Source organism: Protopterus annectens, chromosome 2.part2, assembly GCF_019279795.1.
Source record: "Protopterus annectens isolate FY-2018-M chromosome 2.part2, PAN1.0, whole genome shotgun sequence".
Taxonomy (NCBI): Eukaryota; Metazoa; Chordata; order Ceratodontiformes; family Protopteridae; genus Protopterus; species Protopterus annectens.
The window spans coordinates 384,866,873-384,885,681 of record NC_056730.1 but is presented as its reverse complement, the minus strand read 5'-3'; the positions used below and the strand labels follow the sequence as shown (position 1 = coordinate 384,885,681).

Genomic DNA, 18,809 nt, shown 5'->3' with positions numbered 1-18,809 from the left:
CCTGACCCAGTTCGGCTTTGTTAAAGGCAGATCATGCCTACTAAACCTGGTTGACTTATTTGAGACAGTCACCAAGGCCATAGACAAGGGAAAGGTTGCTCACACAGCCTACCTTGACCTCACCAAGGCTTTCAATACCATTTCCCACTTGGGTATTATAGAAAAACTCACCAGCCTGAACATAAACCCCTACGTCATGAGATGGGTTACCAACTGGCTTACAGACAGAACTAACACGGTAAGAATAGTGGGCTCCAGGTCCGACTCTAAACTAGTCACAAGTGGTGTCCCGCAAGGCTTGGTCCTGGGACCCCTACTGTTTGGCATATACTTCTCAGAAGTACAGGCAAATACAGGAGGACTATGGCTAACCAAGTTCCCTGATGACTGCAAACTGGGAGCCATAATTGACTCTGCGGCTGATACGGACATCCTCCAAAAGGGCCTTACTGAGACAGACACCTGGTGTCAAAGTCATGGCCTCAAGCTAAATGCCAAAAAATGGATAGTCATCCATTTGGAAAAAACAAAACACCCACGAATTACCACACAGGTGCAGCCCCCTTAATACAGAAGAGATAATAAGAGATCTGGGGACCCAGATAGATAGTAATCTCTCCTTTGACAATCATATTGCCAAAGTAGTTAGGAAATCCTTCTATGTGGCCCATCTAATTACTAAAGGGTTCACATCTAGAAATAAAGAGGTTATAGTGCCCCTCTACTTGTCACTCATCAGACCCATCATAGAGTACAATGCCCCATTTGGGATGTACCTCACAAGACACTTCCAACAGCTGGAGAGACCACAAAAGTACCTCACCAAGAGGATTACTGGCCTCAAACATATGTTCTATGCAGCCCGACTGAAAAAACTCTGGCTGTACTCAGCGGCATATCGCTTACTCAGTGGTGATCTCTGCCTGACTTACAAAGTCATGTCCAACTCAGAATTAATGGACATGCTCCACCTAAAGACATCCAAATCACTGCGAGCCACGCACTCTAGTGAGCTAAACCTCACCACAACAATAAATAGAACATGCTGGAGGGATAGATTCCTGTCACAGAGACTCCCCATGCTTTGGAACAAAATTCCAAACTACATTAGAGAAACCTTGACGAGTGGATGGGTAACAGAAAATACATCCCTGGGATCACTTAATTGGCTCTGCTTGACAGAGGATCAGTTAATTAATCAATGGGGTGGCAAAAGCCGACACACTCTGGCTAAGCTTATAAATGCCCTCAGGCAGATAGCCTAGTACCTACCTATGAACCAGCTTAAATTTGACCTCCATGTACATCACTGCATCAAGAAAACCCACCAAAAACTCAGCCTACTGTATAAAAACAAAAGGTTCCTTACACCCAACTCCAGAATCTCACGTCCCCAAGCGTATCTTCTCCCTAACCTCTTCTACAGCTCACAAATCTTAACCAACTTAAAGTCCTCTCCACTTCACAAACTCAAAACCACCTACAACAAAGTAGCTAGATTTGCAGCTAACCTACCTACAAAATCACACCACTGTCATGTTCTCCAAACACTCAGCTGGCTAGATGTTCCTAACCAACTCTTATTCACTCAACTTCTAATCATTCACTCTATATTGATCAAGCTCTTCTCCTGCTCTAGCCTATCCTCCCTTGTGTCCCTCTAAAACCCCCACGCTTCCTCAGAAGCTCTGACCAATGTCTCTTGCAGACTCACAAACCTAAAAATCCATTGGACAAAATCTCTACAACTATTTCCTCACTCTATCATGGAATAAGCTTCCCCCAATCCTCAGAAATATTACCCATATCCATGAATTTAATAAAACTCTCAGATATTACCTATATAGCACCTGGACCTGTCATTGCAGTCATCCTACTTGAACCCTTCCCTCTCTCCTCCAATATCTTCTCCTTTCCTCACAGTCCCTCCTTCTCCATCCTGTCCTCCAGCCATGCTACCTAAACTAACCTCCTGGCTATTATTATGAAAATCAGCTACTGGTCTCCATGCACCTTCACTTTCTAGTTTCTAATAATCTGCTACTTACAGCCTACTTTGTAATACCTTTAATTTTATTTCAACAAACACACTGTTATACATGTATAGCAAACTGCTATGAATTACATAATTGACCACTAAAGTCTATTGTATGTAGTAATGACCACTTTGTAGCCACTACCTGTCTCAATACCTGCTGATTAGTGGAAATGTATATTTTGTAGAAATATCTTACTTGTGTTGTTATGAACTTTTCACTTACCTTTTATTGTATAAATTGCATTGTGTTTTACTGTATTTGACTTCAGTCGTGTAAATTTTATTTGCCTAATTGTACTGTGGAGCTTTTCTCCCCAGGCCTCCTCTGAAAAAGGGCACACACTCAGTCAAACTATCCCAGTCAACAAATGTCAAATAAATAAATAAATGTTTCTCATGATGAGGTTAACTTCTAGATGTCCTGTTTCTCATGATGAGGTTAACTTCTAGATGTCATGTTTCTCATGATGAGGTTAACTTCTAGAAGTCCTGTTTCTCTTGAGGTTAACTTCTAGACGTCCTGTTTCTCATGATGAGGTTAACTTCTAGATGACCTGTTTCTCATGATGAGGTTAACTTCTAGATATCCTGTTTCTCATGATGAGGTTAACTTCTAGATGTCCTGTTTCTCATGATGAAGTTAACTTCTAGATGTCCTGCTTCTCATGAGGTTAACTTCTAGATGCCCTGTTTCTCATGATGAGGTTAACTTCTAGATGTCCTGTTTCTCATGAGGTTAACTTCTAGATGTCCTGTTTATCATGATGAAGTTAACTTCTAGATGTCCTGTTTCTCATGATAAGGTTAACTTCTTCAATGTTGCATTAAAAACAAACAGGTTGGAAAGAAAATTTTGCTCATAACTGTATCATTCTCCAACTTGTATCTTCATTATAACAGCAACCACCCACTCTTCCAAAGAAGAAGTTTGGTGAAGGCTAAGTAGGTTAGACTGGCACATGTAACTTCTGATTCCAACATCTTTATCAAGGAAAGCAATATCTTTGGACAAGGGAATGAATGTGCTGTTCCTAAGTAGGCTGAGAGTACAAACTATGAAAAGGAAATTACATTAACTCATTCACTCCAGAGCAGCTCAGAAAATGCTGCCTGCTTACTTCCACCATAGGAACAACAGTGCAGCCTGTGCTTCTTCTTCTTGTTTCGGCTTTTCCCAGTTAGGGGTTGCCACAGCAGATCACCTGCCCACTCATGATTGGCAGTAGAGTTTTTAAGGTGCTGCGTTGACAGCCCGGCACCCAACCATTCACAGAAGGCACAGACATGCACTCACTCACGCCTAGGGTCAATTTAGAGTATCCAATCCACCTACAGCATGTCTTTGGAATGTGGGAGGAAACCAGAGCACCCGGAGGAAACCCATGTGACCGCAGGGAGGACATGCAGACTCCACACAGAAGGCACTCCAGTCGGGGATCGAACCAGAGAACTTCTTGCTGTGAGGCGGCAATCCATTTCTAATACCATATAGAAAACAAATGTTCGTAACTCTTTAAATATAAGAGCTAGACTAAAAATGTAAACGCAAACATTGTTCAGCAGACACTGACCTTTCCAACAGTGTAAATGTTGATAGTGCACATCCAAGTCATTATTAAATATTTGGCAAGGAATGTTGATATTGTGCATATTTTTTTACCTTTTTGGAAATGCAAAGCACAATATCTTGGTCAATGTACCATGTAGATCCATACAGTTTGTATTTAATTTGTTAGTATGAATGTCAGCTTTAAAATGATACCTTAACCATTACTGTGTGATGCTCCTTTATGGAGATATTCACAGAAATATGATTAATATAATATTTCTCATAACTGATAAATAAACAAAGCATAATATCTCATCACCTGTAACAGACAGAGCCTACATATCAGTGTAGAAGTTGTGCTTCTGAATGTCAGCTTCAAAATGATGCATCATTTGTGTGATCACCATGCTCCCATGTAAAGATATGGGCATAATAATGAAAAGTATTGGAAATGTATAATTTTCATAATCGTACAAGACTAAACAGGCTGTGATATCTGTACATGTGTACAGTGCACAGACACATTTCTTTTACCATGTTGTAAGCAGTAACACTGTCTTCAAAATGAGGTATTACTTGGCACACTGACATGCTCCCTTGCAAAGTTATTTACCAAAATATGAAAAAAATCTTAATTTCCATAACTAACTCCAAAACAAACTTTGATATCTGCACATGTACAACATACAGGCACAATTATTTTACCATGTTGGAACCAGCAATGCTGTCTTTAAATTGAGGTATTACTTAGCACATTCAGATTCTCTCTGATGAAGTTATTTACCAAAATATGAAAAAATCATAATTTCCATAACCTAAGTCTGAAACAAACTTTGATATCTGTACATGTGTACAACATACAGGGACAGTTATTTTACCATGTTGGAACTATTAATACTGTTTTCAAAATGAGTTATTACTTAGCACATTCAGATGCTCCCTTGCAAAGTTATTTACCAAAATATGAAAAAACATAATTTACATAACATAAGTCCTAACAAACTGATATCTGTACCTGTGTACAGCATTCAGAAGCAGTTGATTTACCATGTAGACACATATGATTGTAAATATACACATTCTTAGTGTAGCCAACATACTGCTGAACGGGTACATGTAAAGAGAAAAAGCAAAGTAAGGACCGCCACTCCACTAATGAACCCAGGACAGGCATGGGACTTCAGTGGCAGGCAGAACCATCTGCTCTGTCCAATAGCTGTGCTGGCTATCCACTCAGACAGCTGATACCACTGCAGTCTCATGACCTCCTTTAGTGTCAGCAGTCTGCATTACCTATGCTTTTTCAATTTACATGTGTCCATTCAGCAATGGACCTAAGGGATCAAGTTCTGTATTACTAAGTCCTTCCTGTCATCTAAACTCTACACATGCCTGATAAAAGCAGACTAAAAAAAGAAGTATTGCAGGATGGTAACTGATATATTAGATTGTACCTGGTAGCACTCTCCTGAAACAGTTGTTCTTTATCAGCATCCTCACTAGCTCCTTAGCACAGTTATTTGCCAAACTTAGAAAAATATATTGTACACCACACATTTCATAATAGAGTTTTACTTACTAAACTGGGCCTACTTGGTCATGCATGTTTTCCATTCTTCTCACAAGCTGCATGTTACCAATCCTGCATAGCTCTCCTCAAGCAATTGTGGAGGTCAGTCAAGAACAACTCAATTCCCTACTCAGTTAGGTGAACGCCATCCCTTCTGAACAGGTGAACATCTTCTGTGGTGATGCTGTCATGGCAGATTGTAGATCCACCGACCCTGTGCATCAAGCCATGCATGAACCCATTTTGTAAATGTCTGGCCTTGTGAGCTGCCCGTTGACTGTTTGCTGTTTTCCATATCTGTCGAGGAATTATATCACACCACAGAAAATGACAAAGTGGCCTCCACGACTGCAGGTGTTCAAAAAGTGCTCTGATTTGAAACCTTAGCCTTCTGAGTAGTTGACTGACTGATCACATCATTCCCTCCAATGTGCAGCACAAGGATGTTGGGCTCAGGGTAGATGGAACACTTCTCTTTCAACAACTGCAGTACTCTGCTCCAATGCATACCTCCTCTTGCAATCCAGTATACCTTCACACTGGATGTGGGGAAGCTGAAGTTGTAGTGATTTCAGTTTCAGAGTCATGGCTGGCAGCCCAGTGAATGTAGAAATGGCCACATACCCACACATCACTTGTCATTCTCCTGCTCATTAAGCCTTGGCAGTGTCAGAAGGTGGATGAACCTGCACAGGAAAGAAAATGCAGACAGATTAGTACTGTTTGACAGATGTATTGGATGACTACACATATATGTATATCATAATGCATTACCAGGTTAGGCCATCCAGATCTTCACTCCCATCCACAGGGGCATTATTATTTTCATAAGGTACATCAATGGTGATGACGTATGTCTGTAAATAATATCATATCTATTCATATCCTTCATAAAATACATTCTAGCACAAATCCTGTTATTCTAGTAACTAACTTAAAAAGAACAATATTAAAATGTATGTCCAGATTTTGCCCCATATATTTGTTATATTTCTTGAAATTGTAAGCATGAAAGAAATAAACTGGGGGTGGGGGTGGGGTTGCAATGACTCCAAGTGGAGAAAAACCCAAAGCTGGCTTGTGCATTCATCAATGCGATAATGATTTCAACCTATGTGAATAACAGTGACAGCTGCTGACAGTTTGGCCTGAAAAGTGATAATGAGTCAGTGATATATTGTAACTGCACTTATTGGTAATGTGTAAATGACCTGCATTACATTACTGCAAAGCTAAGCATGCTCAGACACATGTGCTAATTGCTCCATAGAACCTGTTGAATAGGCATTCATCATATTACCTTGTGCAGCTGTTATGTAACACAGACTCATTATCATCAGTAAGGACAAGACCTGAGTAATTCACTAAAAGACTATGTCACTTAGATGAGCCCTTCCTCCTATCTAAAGCCAAGAAAAATGCCCAAAATATAGGGTAGCTCCATGCTGGTAGTAGTCAGCAAGTAATTACAATTATCTCACTCATGAACTACTGAGTATAATCAGAAATGCAATAACTCAAGCAAAAATGTCAAACCTATCTGGCTGATCTGTTTAAAAGTATTAATTTGTGTTATCTCACTTAACCATTCCCTCTAAGGCAGCATTATTGTCCAAAATATCTGGGTGAGCAATGTCAAGAATCAGAGAACAAGCCAAGATCAGACTGAAATGTTGCATGAAAGCCATAAGCATTTCTAACATGTGTTAGAAGCCAACTGACACAAGTGTAAGGTGTGGAATATGAACACAGAGTGGTGTGACCAGTACTACAGTATAGCATCTAGTGCCGCTCCCTGACCTGGCACCTGTCAACACTAGGGTGAAGAACAAATAAGAAATAGGTTCATTCTCCAACCAAGCATCCATCCCCTCTCTCTTAAGGATGGGCACCAGGCCCTAAGACCCATACCCTCATGCTCTACCTGTCAGAGCAAAACAAAAAAGTAACCTTCTCTCAGCTAGTGCTCCTTCATACTGTAACACTGCCATGCTCTGCTGTCCCTCCTTCACATTTCAGTGAGAAAAAACTCCTCCACCAGCCACAAACCTGTCCCTCCACGTTCTACTACACAGGTATGCCCCTTATTGTACTCAGTTTATCTAAAAAATGTCTGGCAAATGTAATATTTCTTACACAACTTTCATGGGAACTCACTAAATCCTTGCATTGTACCAAATTGTGGAACTCCAGTATCAAATAAATGCAACAAAAACCTTTAAAAAGGACACAAAACACTTCTTTCTTGACACATGGCAATTTAATTACTTCTATCCAAGTAATGTGAACCACCTGATAAGCTCCTCCCTGTACTTCCTCCTGCCCCATACAGCACCATACTGCAAACCATCAACACTGCACATCCTTGTGCAGACTCACTTCTTCTAAGCATCATCAGAATGCCCATTCAAAATATCACTGACCTTCTCAAGGTCACAACTGACCTCTTTTCCCAAGCACATCTCTCTCCGATAATCACTTACCTTCCCCTTGCATATCCTCTGTTACATATTCCTCACTAACTACTACTCATGTATCCTCAGCTCTACCTTGGCTCAAGTTAACTTCTTATTTTTCCCAATTCCAAGACTCTCATTTCCAGTACAGTAGTATAGATATCTCTTTATTCACACTTATGGCAGCCCAACCTGGGCACCCAATATTCATTACCCCCCATGCTACTTGAGTGCCTATCTCTAATACTGTCTTTGTATAAAACATTCTTTTAAACTATGTGTACTGTACAGAGCGACCACCAACACTGTATTACATTTAAGCTTTTACAAAAAAATTAAGTGTAGAAGAATGCAATCTTTAAAAGTATATTTGTATATTTTTTTATAAATTATTCACTTTAACGTTTATGTATAGCATGGTGCAATTAAGTCATTACTTTAACTCTTAATATGTCTTGGTTATAGTCTAGATGCTTTTGTACTCATGCAGCTTATTTCCCCTGGGTCTCTGATGAAAATGCATTTTAATTCCCATTTGTATTTTCCTGGTAAACAAATACAAATAAACAGCAAAGGTACGACTTGCTTTGTATAACAGTTAAATTAACCACAGACAAACACAAGTGCATTTCTGCACTTTTATTGTGAATATGAACTGGCAGCACCTGGCTCTTCAAGTGGGCTACATGAGGTTTGTAAAAGGTAGTACCATTTCACATAAGAAAACTGTCAAGAAACCATGCGACTTGGGTCTTTAAATCTGATATGTGTACAAGACTAAGTAATGTAGCAGACTGAACAAAACTATACTGTCACTTGCACCACAAGAACATTTCTGCTAGAATTTGAATAAAATTTTTGTCACATAAAAACTTATTTTTAAGCTCTAGTGGCAATGACATCTAAAATAAAAAAAAAATAAACAGTCCAACTGCATAATGCATACTTATAATATCCACCTTATTGTCCATCATTTGAGCATAGACAAGAATAGCACAGCTCACAGTAAACTGCAGGCTAAGATTGCAGAGTTCCTTGAACAAGCATGTTTGAGCATATTGCCCTAATGTGACAGCTGTGACATACTAAAAAAAAATTCAACACAATGCACTACACTCTTTGTGCCACAACAGTTCTACAACAACCAAATAAAAAGCAATTATTTCACTTTACTACCCATCCTGACTTTTATAACACCAATCTGTAAGCATACTTGAAGACTAGCACACAATGTTAAATGGAGCACTGACTATTTCCTTTAGAAATCTAAAATTGTTTACTGTACTTTCTCACAGCGATGCATTTAGAAACTCCAGCGTATTTACAGTATCCTTTTTTACTTTTTTCTTTGTCTCTGAGTTATATGACAAAACAGAACAACTTTATAAAGACACTTCACACTACCCAACACCACTGAAATATTAACATTGCATTAAATGTTTTCATATTACTTAGTTTTAGTACCACATTATTACTGGTAGCACACATGCTACTTTTAGCAAACCAGGCTACCTAAAATCATCAGTAAACAAGGTAAAGCATAATTATAGTCAGCACTGCCAGGAGAAACAGACCACAGCTGGAGGTATCCAAGATTAATATATCAACTTGTTTACTTTCATTTCTTAAACACAAATTCCAACTATAGAAAGCCCATTCACAACAGTGTTCTGGAAGAAAGGTCCCAGATATTCAGGCTCTACTAAAATCCACAACAAGAATACAATTTCAACACGGAACCTAGTATATACACAGGAAAACACCAGGTACTATGAAAGTTGAGAAAGTAAATACGTGTGAATTGAGATAAACTATTTAGAGTTGAAGAAGTTCATACATTATTTTCACAGTGCCAACATGATTTTGATCTTCTGTACATTTGTTACACTATACATGAACTAAACAAACACACAAAAAGAAAAAAGAGGAAAAAGCATCAGCAGCACCGCACTACAAAGTACCGCAAATAATACATATACAGTTTCATAACACTGTCATATACAAGGATTATTGGTAAACTTGGTCTTCTGCTTGGTAAATGACAGTAACGTGTCATCATCATGCCCAACTACAACACACTACTACAAATACAGGATATATCATCTTAAAGTTACAAATACAGTACACCAGAACAATGGATCAAAAAACTAGCAAACAAGAAGAAAACGAGTACAGGTGAAAGGGTAAGGAGCTCTCCAAACCATGCATACACGCTAAATTCAGTTATGAAAACAATTTTGAGTTACAATTTATTATTTTTTCATCCATCCATCCTCTACCTTTTTTCCCATTTCTGCACATGGAGTCGGGTGTCACTTCAACAGTGACAATCATCTCGAGCCAAGGTAGCTAGCCCTGCCACAGTAATTCATTCGCACCATTCACATCTAAAGTGTCCAACCCACCTACTACATGTCTTTGAATGTGGGAGGAAACCGGAGCACCTGGAGGAAATCAACATGACTGCAGGGAGGACTTGCAGACTCCGCACAGAAAGCAACCCTGCCAAAAATCGAACCGGAGAACCCCTTGCTGTGATACAGGAAATTACTATATGATACAATGTTTAATTGCAGTAGTTCACAAAAATATGAAGCATATAACCACAATAAGGAGTTTACTGTGCATCAAACAAATTGTAAAATGACAGAAAGAAACTGGTGGGAAGGGGTGTCTTGAAATGACTCCACGTAGACATAAAAAAATCTGGCCTGTACATTCATAAATGTGATAACGACTTCTACTTATGTGAATAACAGTGACAACTGCTGAGAGATTTACCTGAAAACTGATAATGGCTCAGTGCTATATGGTAACTGCGTTTATTGTTAATGTGATAATGAGCTGCAGTTCACCACTCCAAAGGTATGCATGCTCAGACACAGGTGATAATTACTGCACATAACCTGTTGAGTAGGCCCTCAAACTCTCAGTTTAACAGTCAGAGACACAAACCCAAAATAGGAACAGATTTTAAATATTGGTCTTATATACTTAGCAGGTAATGCCACAGTAAGCATGTTCTGAAGGGTACGAAGTCTGAAAATCATATAGTTGTTATTATTCAGTGACTGCAGTCCACAGCACTTTACAAGAAAGCCACAAACTGTACGAGAAACTAAACACACATTTGAGGGGAAAAAGCCAGGAACAGTTGAGAATCTTGCCCTCTGCATGCACATATACACTCACACACCCACAAGTTATAGCCACTTGCATGACTGTACACTTCAGATATTGCCATTGCTCCTATTGATTTTTTATTTTGCTTTTTATTCTGCTCCTAATGGTCCAATCCTGCTATTATCAATAGCTCCAGATCTATTTTCTGCTCTGTTGACATAATTTTCAGTCCCCCCACCCACCCTGAGCAACTGATCAACTGATACTTCTCACTAGTGAATTTGTGAGCCAAGGACATATCTATATGTTTATATATATATATATATATATATATATATATATATATATATATATACACACACACACACACACACATGAATATATTTTAGGCCTTTAATACCTTGCTACCTTTTGGTATCCAGAATAACCCCCTCACTAGTTCCACTAAGGCTTCCTTCCATCATCAGTCAGATTTCAGAATTTTTTTTGTCATATTAAAAGTAAACTCAAAAGCATTGCTGCAGGAGTTATCTTTCAGTGACATCAATTTTCAAAACCCAGATTTTATGTGTGCAAAAAAAGGGTCACTGGCAACAAGCACAGTCACAGAGTCAGGTAGACATGAGAGAATATCCTAGCATTTATTACCGGGAGCATACATCTATCTCTGAACACTAGAAGTTCATAGGTTCATACTAGGCTATCTGCCCTAGGGCATTTATAAGCCTAGCCCAGAGTTTTGTGGCTTTCGCCACCCCTTTAGTTTGAAGGATACTATGCCCATTATTTTGCTGTGCCTCTGTCAAGCAGTGACACCGAGGTTATCCCTGGGGTATACCTGCGATCTCCCATCCATTGGTCAAGATTTCTCTTGAACAAGGCCAGCGAGGTGCTCTGCCTCACATGTACCGGGATTTTGTTCCACAGCATAGGGAGTCTCTGGGTGATGAATCTGTCCCTCCAGCATGTCCTATTAATAGCTGTGTTGAGGTTTAAGTCTCTTGCCCTTGTAGTTCTGATGGATTTAGATTTTTTGAGGTGAAGCATGTTCATTAGTTCCGGGTTTGACATGGCCTTGTATGTCAAGCACAGGTCACCTCTGAGCAGACGGTAAGCGACTGAATAGAGCTGGAGTTCCTTCAGTTGGGCAGCATAAGACATATTTTTGAGACCCTTTATCCTTTTGATGAGGAACTTTTGGGGCCTTTCCAATTGCTGCAGGTGTCGGGTCAGATGCATTCCGAATGGGGCATTGTACTCAATCATTGGTCTGATGAGTGATGAGTACAGGGGAACGATGACCTCCCTTGATCTAGATGTGAATCCCTTCATGATCAGGTGGGCAATGTAGAAGGTCTTCCTAACTACTTTGGCAACGTGAGTGTCAAACGAAAGGCCACTGTCAACCTGGGTCCCCAGATCCCTGATAACCTCTTCTGTGCTTAGTGGATTGCCACCTATATGGTAACTAGGGGTAACCTTGTTTTTCCCGAAGGGTATGACTATGCATTTTTTGGCGTTTAACTTTAGGCCATGGTTCTGGCACCAGTTATCCATTTCTATGAGACCCTTCTGAAGGATGTCTGTGTCAGATGGGTTTTCAACTATGGTGCCCAGTTTGCAGTCATCTGCAAACTTTGTCAGCCATAATCCTCCTGTGTTTGCTTGTACTTCTGAAAAGTAGATGCCGAACAAAAGTGGGCCCAGGACTGAGCCCTGTGGGACACCACTTGTGACAGGCTTGGAGTCTGACATGGCGCCAGCAACCCCTTCAGTAATATCTCTAGGTATGTAAAAGCACTGAAATGAAACATTAACCCAAGCAAACCCTTCAATAAAATGTCCAGGTATGCATAATCACTGAAATGAAAATTTCTCCAAGTGACCACTTAGGTAAAATGTCCAGGTATGCAAAAGGACTAAAATGAAACATTTCCCCAAGTAGCTCATTCATTAAAATGTCCAAGTATGCCCAAGCACTGAAATTAAATATTTCACCAAGTGACCCCTTCAATAATATGTCCAGGTATGCACAAGCAATGAAATGAAACATTTCCCCAAGGGACATCTTCAGTAAAATTTTCAGGTATGTACAAGCTTACTGATAGAACCCACACTGTAAAAGTAGCCGACTCCAAATCCAGCTGCAGACAAGTGACAAGTGGAGTACCTCAGGGTTCAATCCTGGGACCGCTCTTGTTTGGCATCTACTTCTCTGAAGTACAGGCCAACACTAAGGGACTCTGGCTAACAAAGTTCGCAGATGACTGCAAACAGGGAGACATTATTGAATCCCCAAATGATGTGGATACTCTACAAAAGGGCTTTACAGAAACAGAGCCATGAGCTTGGTGCCAGAGCCATGGGCTCAAGCTCAATGCCAAGAAATGTATAGTTATCCCATTTGGGAAAAAACATGTATCTGTGAATTACCGTACAGGTGGCAGTACACTAAACACTGAAAGTATGATAAGAGACTTAGAGACACAGATGGACAGTGGTCTTACCTTCAATAACCACATCACCACAACAGTCAGGAAATCCTTCTATGTGGCACACCTCACCACTAAGGGCTTTTCATCCAGAAAAAAGCAGGTCATTGTCCCACTGTACTCATCCCTCATTAACCCATTATAGAATACAATGCCTTGTTTGGTATGTACCTCTCAAGACATCTGCAACAACTGGAAAGGCCGCAGAAATACCTCACTAAAAGAATCACAGGCCTAAAGCAGATGCCCTACGCTGATCACCTTAAAAAACCCTAGCTATACCCGGTCGCATATCGTCTACTCAGAGGCGATCTCTGCTTAACATACAAGGCCATGTCAAACCCAGAGCTGTTGGATATGCTACACTTAAAGAAATCCCAATCCCTCAGAACCACACACTCCAGGGATCTAAACCTTGTCATCACAATAAACAAAACATGCTGGAGGGATAGGTTCCTGACCCAGAGACTCCCCAGACTCTGGAATAGATTGCCCATACATGTCAAGCAGAGTGCCTCTTTGGCCCTCTTCAAAAGGAACCTTGACGATTGGATGGGAGAAAGGAAATTCACTCCAGGGATCACGTCAGTCACCCTGCTAGACAGGGGTCCAGGGAAGTAAATGGTGTAGGAAGAAATAGCCAGGGAATTGGTATGGCTAGGCTTGTATAGGCCCTAGGGCTGATAGCCTAGCACCAACCTATGAACCTATGAACCTATGAAATTAAATATTTCCCCCAAGTGGTCCAGTCATTAAAATGCCCAGTTATTCAAAAGCATTGAAATGAAACATTCACCGAATGACTCCTTCAATGAAATGTTCAGGTATGCACAAGCACCAGAATGAAACATTCACCCAAGCGGCCCATTCATAACATTCTCCAGTATGCCCAAGCACCAAAATGAAGTATTCAACCAAGCAACCCCTTCAGTAATATGTCCAGATATGCAAAAAACAATGAAATGAAACATTTCCCCAAAAGACCCCTTCAGTAAAATGTCCAGGTATGAATAAGCACTGAAATGCAACATTTCCCCAAGTGACCCCTTCAGTAAAATATCCAGGCATGCACAAGCACTGAAGTGAAACATTAAACTAACTGACCCTTTAAATAAAATGCTTTAATATTTACAAGTACCAAAATAAAGAATTCACCCAAGTGACACCTTCAGTAATATGTCCAGGTATGCGCAAGCACTGACGTGAAAATTCACTCAAGTCACTTCTTCAATAAAATGTCCACACATGCACAAGCAATGAAATGAAACATTTCCCCAAGCAACTCTTTCAGTAAAATGCGTAGTTATTGACAAGCACTGGAATGAAACATTCACCCAAGTGACCCCTTCAATAAAGTGCCCAGTATTCACAAGTACCAAAATGAAGCATTCACCCAAGTGACCCCTTCACTAAAATGTCCAGGTATGTACAAGCACTGAAATGAAACATTTTCCAAAGTGACCTCTTCAGTAAAATGCACAGTTATTCACAAGCACTGAAATAAAGCATTCACCTAAGTGACCCCTTAAATAAAATGCCCCAGTATACACAAGCACCAAAATGAGGCATTCACTCAAGTGACTCCCTTCTGTAGTATGTCCAAGTATGTGCAAGCACTAGAATGAAACATTCACCAAAGTAACTCCTTCAATAAAATGCTCAGGTATGCATAAACATCAGAATGAAATAGTCACACAAGCGCCCCCTTTAGTAACATGCCCCAGTATGCACAAACACCAAAATGACGTATTCATCCAAGCAACCCCTTCAGTAATATGTCCAGGTATGCACATGCACTGAAACGAAACATTTCCCCAAGCAGCTCATTCATTAAAATGTCCAGGTATGCATAAGCTCTGAAATAAAACATTTCTGCAAGCAAAATCTTCAGTAAAATGCTCCAGTATGCACAAGCACTAAAATGAAGTATTCACCCAAGCCACCCCTTCAGTAATATGTCCAGGTATACACAAGCACTGGAATGAAACATTCATCCAAGTGACCCTTTCAATAAAATGACCAGGTATACACAAGCACTGGAATGAAACATTCACCTGAGTGACTCCTTCAGTAAAATATCCGGGTATGCACAAGCACCAGAATGAAACATTCACGCAAGCGGCCCCTTCAGTAACAAGCTCCAGTATGTACAAGCAGCAAAATGAAGTATTCACCCAAGCCACCCCTTCAGTAATATGTCCAGGTATACACAAGCACCAGAATGAAATGAAGTATTCACCCAAGCCACCCCTTCAGTAATATGTCCAGGTATGCCTAAGCACTGAAATGAAGCATTTTTCCAAGCAACCCCTTCAGTAAAATGTCTAGGTATGCACAAGCACTGAAATCCCCAAGCGACCCCTTCAAAAACATGTCCAGGTATGCGCACTATCAAAATAAAACATTTACTCAAGCAACCCCTCCAGTAAAAATGTACAGATATACAGAAGCACCAACTCAGTTCCCATCACATCTCTGTATTCTGACTGAAACCTGGCTGCTTTCTTGTGTAATTTCAGGTTGATTTACACACTTTATATTCAAATGAGTTCATTATAGATTTGTGTCTATGAATCAAAATCATGCACATACATGTAAATCTCCCTAAACAGTGTTGTAGCTGTCCCCCCATCGCTAATGCGTTAAAAGCCTTACACATTTCTGATAGGGAGGCATTTAAAAAAAAAAAGCCCTCCATATTTCCGTAGTCATCCTGACAGTCTAGGGTCTGCATAACCTTGTAGCACTGCTATTCGCAGACTGACTGCTTTGGATATGTGAAACCCAAGACTATGACTACCACCCTTAATCTTGTAGATGATAAGATGCAAAATATTCAAGTATTTTTACATTGTGTCTTTCAGTATTCAGTTCCTTTGTTTATTTTGATATATACAACTTTTTTAATGTGATGTTGTCACATGACTTTTGATCACATGACTATGTTAAGGATGAAAGGGCTTAACTGATTTCATTAAACAATTTTACATTATTTCTGAGTGTTTGGACATACTTTAACAGTATTTCTCTGGTTATTAATGCTGATTGCTGATTTTTTTTTTTTTTTGTTTGTTTGGTTTTTTTTTTGGCTCTTACTTTTGACAATATTGTATTAACTGGCCTTTATTTCTTCTGTGTATGTGGCTAGTTTATTCTCAGATGTTATATATAGAAATCAGCTGAACATAATTTTAACCTGACAATTCTGGTTGTGGTGCTGGTTAGTCATAGTCATAGTTAAGTACTAGGCTAGCTGCCCTTGCAGGCCATTTTAAGCCAATTCAATTTTCCTTCAAGTATAGGTGGGGGATTGGCATAATGGTTAAGGTGCTTACCTTACAGACATGAGGTGCAGGGTTTGATTCGCACATTGGATAATTGGCTAGGCTTAAAATGGAGCACAAGAGCAGTTAGCCTAGTACTGATGTATGGGGAGATTGGCATAACGGTTAAGGTGTTTACCTTACAAACACAAGATTCAGGGTTTGTTTCTCACAGGGCTCATTGCTATGCTTAAAAAGGTCCACAAGGGCAGTTACCCTAGTACTAAGATATGAACTAACATATATGAATCAGACCCTATAGCTTGAGTCTATGAGGTAAACAGCTTAACCATTATGCATTATACACACCCCTAAATATGGAAGTTGTCAGTCTGTAGACTATCACAAGAGTAGCCAATAACTAGAGGTCAGAATCAAACTCTGTACTTGCATCTGTGAGGTAAAAACCTTAAGCATTATGCCAACCCCTCCTCTACTGTCAGTCCCTCCCATATAGTTTACTTGCAGAACTGTCCTGTTTAAGGTGTGGCAGTTTTTGTAGGATTATCATACAATAAAAATGACCATGTACATGTATCCAGAAAGCTAGTGGATAAATGTTGCATTTGTTCTAAAAATATCCTTGTTCTTAAAGCTTCAATGTGACCTCTGCATGTCCATTCTTACCCTTTAATGTCATTGTTTGCATGTTAAATCAATTGCCAATCTTAATGCCACTCAGAAAAGTTACCCTTCTGATTTAATATAACAAAAGTCTCATCTATCTAATAAAGGGTTACTATATTCTAATTTTATTTTATCAGATATCAGAATTTTGCATGGTATGGCTGGCACAAAAAATAGCAAATATGACAGTAAAAGAAGGTGACTAAAAAGATAAAATATGAATTTATAAATATAATCATAAAACTTTCTCTAATTATACTTTATAATGAGGTGTTGTCTATACTCAGTGAAGACGAATTCCTTTAAGTAAGGATAATCCCTGGGATTCAATAACAATTGTGTAGGGTTCACTCGAAGGTTACAAGATTGTAGCGGGTTAGTGCACTGAGCAGCAGCAGTGCTCATTGAATATACACGTCGCTAATCACACTTACGTGATTCTATGCATCGTTTCATGGCTTCATGGCCAGCAGCAGTGCTGACGGCCATGAAATGGTACTAGCATCATGAGCACACGATGTAAACAAAGCTGCTTGTCTGTAGGCAAATGTATTATGAGGGCATGCACAGACAGCTTATATGAAGTAAAGGCAAATGACTTTTAGGCATGTAGATAAAGAGGGCATGAAATCTGGCTTATTTACACAGAATACATTGTGAATAGTGCAGGACCGATTATGAGAGGATGGTAAAAGGCCAACAAATACTTAATACATTCAAATGTGATACAGACTGCATAAAAGGAATTAATATATACACTGCAAAATATAGGCATATCTCTCATTTTTTTATCATTGTTTCTAAAACCAATAAAAGTAAAAAAAAGTGCAATTTACCAAACAAGCATCTTTATTCTTGTCATCAGCACACAGTGTATTCTCTGTTATTTTGTCTTCATAAAGTAATCTGCATTTCTTCCTTTCAATGATGTGAATATCAACAGCTTGAAGAACAGGGGAAATAGTATAGTCAGATCCTGTCATTCCCCACCCTGCCACATTGCACAGAGTTCCAGGTTTAACATCGTCTGAGTTTTCTGGCAGATTTAGGACGGCAATATCCTTACCAGGAGAAGCTGGCTTTTTTAACTGTTTAGAAATGAAAAAAAAAAAAGAAGCAATGTTATAAAATATTCCAGGTTTCACCTTGAAAGACGACTCTGTTGCACAGTCTAGACAGTTACATTCTGTATTTCTTCCATGTAAACAAAATGCTGAACAGTAAATGCTAAAAATAAAACAGATTCAGGATTTGTCATTTATGCAACAGTGTTCAACAAAAATACCACTACATAATGAACACTATATATATATATATATATATATATATATATATATATATATATATATATATATATATATATATATATATATATAGGTCCCGAACAGCCGGGCATACTTGTGCAAAAATGCTTTTTGCCGAAAAAGCACTTTCACGCAAGTATGCGAAAAGGTAAGGGAAATCGTGGGGAATGGCTGTCGCTGAGATCGTAGTACAGTGGGGATAAGGGAATATTCCCTTTTCCCCACTGTAGTGCAATCTTGGAGTGAGAATATAAAAGTAGGGGTGGTGTGGGTGCTGGGGGGCTTGCATGAAAACATGAGTTTTATGTTTGTATGTGTTTTTTTTTT

General features: G+C 39.4%; 1 protein-coding gene across 2 annotated transcripts in view; it reads right to left on the bottom strand.

Annotated features, from left to right (window-relative positions):
• The window catches only part of LOC122796020 (granzyme A-like), a 144,678-nt gene that overhangs the window by 29,394 nt on the left and 96,475 nt on the right, over window positions 1-18,809 (bottom strand). The window contains exons 4-5 of one of the 2 annotated variants that reach the window (XM_044064499.1): window positions 18,245-18,266; window positions 18,015-18,121 (exon numbers count right to left, since the gene is read on the bottom strand). In XM_044064499.1, the coding sequence (XP_043920434.1) occupies window positions 18,015-18,121; window positions 18,245-18,266 (129 nt within the window). Of the gene's footprint in view, window positions 1-18,014; window positions 18,267-18,809 lie in introns of both variants that reach the window. The other variant, XM_044064498.1, reaches the window with a different exon arrangement.